The following is a 2778-nucleotide window of genomic DNA, read 5'->3' as shown; positions in this document are numbered from 1 at the left end:
CGCGCCTGATTTAAATGTCACACCTGAACGCTCACATCCTTTTAATTATGTTTGAAATTATGCTCAACATCATGAAAATTAAACCTTATTTTCAATAAGCAATCCTGAAAAATATTTGGGGGTGCTTAACTTTTTCCAGGTGTATATATGAAAAAAAAACATTCAAAAGTTTCAATTATTTACTAAATCCCGTATAATAATTCTAGGTGTGTTTAAGTTTTGGTTTTTGTACGAGTAGTAAGCTTTCTGATTTATTATTTTCTATATCATTTCAGTATCATTACTAACAGAAACAATTCACATATTTTTAACCTAATTTACATAAAATATAATTTTATTTTGGACACTAATGGTAGCTTTAATTTTAGTTTGATCACATATATATAGATGAACACGACAGCAAAAAGAACTAACCTGCAAGCACTGTGATTCGTGATCGGATATCGACTGCCTATCAGTTTCTTGTCCACAAATGTAACAATTTACAGTTGGAGGCCCAGTTGGGTTTGAAGCTCCAGCGTATGGGCTTAACTCGTTCATATCTGCTTCTACGTCCATTTTGTGAAATTGTTGAATCTTCGGCGCCTTGGACACGTTCTTAGGTTCGTTAATTTTTTTGGTAAAGATATTTCTACTCGTTTCGTCTTTCTCTTCCGTGTGGTTGTTTCCTTCCATGGACTGGATATCTTTCGAATCTGATTCTGTTTCACTTTTAAGCTGGATTTTTAACTCATCTGAAACTGGAGCCTTAGATATTTTAGACTTATGGTTATGCCAATTGTTACAGCTATGATTATGCAAGCGCTCTGGGGCGACTCTTCGGGTGCACGCCTTACAAGGCTGTGAACGGCGATTATGAGGATGATTTTTAGAATTACGAACATTTTGTGATAAAGGAATTCTACTACCATCTTGACTGGCCTTTAGAGGATCATAAGATTTGTGCTTACCTAGTGCCAAATTATGGTTATTCATCGTAGTATGAGCTTGTTTAGGTACTTTGTTCATAGTTCTAGTAAAATCGTTTTGTGGTGGGATACTGTACCTAGAAAACCTCTGGACAGCAACTGTCCTGTGTGCTCCCTTTGACCTGCAAGTCTCGCCATCACTATCAACCACGGGTAGGTCAAAATCATGGGTAGGTCTGTCCAGTGTCTTTGTCTGGGGGCGTATAAGTCGTTCTGATAGAACCGCAGCATCTCTGTTGTTCTCTTCCATTTTTATCTCTATGCTCAAACGTATGAACTGGAATATCAAAGTTTATTGGTGTAGTATTTTTAAAACCATGTAGCTTGTCATATATTTGTAATAGGCTCTGTTTTTTTTTCTTCGCGTTATAATATTATACGTGACCAAACGCATCCAAGAGCACAAACGTTGGAGGAACGTAGAATAGGATTTTATGAGTTGGTGAAAACATATTATATAGTTTTATGTTATATAGTCAAGGGAAGTTTAATTTCAAGCGTAATTGTCCCGGTAGCTTATGTCTTGTTAACAGGATTAATCTGAACTCTTCAAGAAACTTTGTTATTTATTTTTATCTTAACCATTAGACGGTTTCAACAGAATACTATCTATTCTAGTTTACGAAATTATTTTGGCAAAAAATCTTCAATGAGCTCAAGATTCTATATGGCAATATTCCACTGTTTATGTGACAGTGATAGGTTGAGCCATTCAGTTTTAAAAATGTATTATACAATGTTTTAAAATACAATAGTTAATTATTGAAAAAGTATACTAAAAATCTCAACCATGTATTCTTACTGTAGAGCAGTAAGTCAATAAAGGATTTTTGAACTAAATTTACTTATCAGGAACCAGTAGCTATTTAATGAAATTTGATGTTAACATTTTCTATTTTTAAGGAATACACGATGATACAGAATCAAGCAAAAGATATGAAACAAAGCCACAACTATCAATCTGGAAGCTGGAGATAACATTTCCTGTGATTTCTCCCTCGGTTATTCTGCGTTTGCTGTAAAATCAAGACTGGCAGACGATTAAGAAATAGTAAAAATTCCATAATTCTAATAATTGTTTCAAATTTACCAACTTCAATTCCATGAAAAAAGACTCGTCACCGAAGATCGTAATGTTACTGGGCCGTCAATGACCTGAAAAATAATATTGATACTATGTTGGACAACAACCGAAATTAGGAGGAAGTGATAAAACAGTTATAATGGTTGTGAAAACAAAAACATTTTGATTACTTAGGTAGAGAATAAATTATTTATGGGCTATTTACAGCTTATCTTTCATTTTTTACTTCAAATCTTAAAATATTAATTTCCGTTATTACTTATTTTTGTATAATTTCAAAGTTTCCTTAATTTATCCACTAAGATGACTAAGGTATGCCATAAACGGACATCTAAATCATAAACTTTAACCACAATTCATTTCAATTTCAATTTAACAAACAGATAATCTAAATTTTAGCAGTTTTTAACGATGGAAAAAATTTATAATCAGATTATACAGTGTGACCTTGTGACCTGTACTGAGTCAATTAAGGTGCTAGAGGTAGCTTACCGTTTTACAAATTCAACTGAACTTCAGGATTTTAAAACTTCTCAGCTGATATTTTACTTTTGTATTATCATATGGAATTTCATAACCAGTTATATAATTAAGTCAATTTGTTGGATACAAACGTGATTTATAATGGCTGGAGACGGCTTGAATGGGTAATGAAGAAAAACTTTAATACAACAGCAAATGTACAACGTTTCGACAAGGTTTTGTCATCACCAGGTACAAGTAATT

The 2778-nt window shown here is 33.1% G+C and overlaps 1 protein-coding gene across 1 annotated transcript in view; it reads right to left on the bottom strand.

Annotated features, from left to right (window-relative positions):
- Positions 1–1873, bottom strand: part of LOC106461804 (zinc finger protein 474-like) — a 23987-nt gene extending 22114 nt beyond the window's left edge. Inside the window, exon 1 of the mRNA XM_013921658.2 lies at positions 415–1873. Coding sequence (XP_013777112.1) covers positions 415–1218 — 804 coding nt within the window. The 5' untranslated portion in view covers positions 1219–1873. The remainder of the gene's footprint in view (positions 1–414) is intronic.
- Positions 1874–2778: the final 905 nt, after the last annotated feature.

Source organism: Limulus polyphemus, unplaced genomic scaffold, assembly GCF_000517525.1.
Source record: "Limulus polyphemus unplaced genomic scaffold, Limulus_polyphemus-2.1.2 Scaffold1035, whole genome shotgun sequence".
NCBI classification, from domain to species: Eukaryota; Metazoa; Arthropoda; class Merostomata; order Xiphosura; family Limulidae; genus Limulus; species Limulus polyphemus.
Note: the sequence above shows the minus strand (reverse complement) of the source record. Positions and strands in the feature narration are given on the sequence as shown.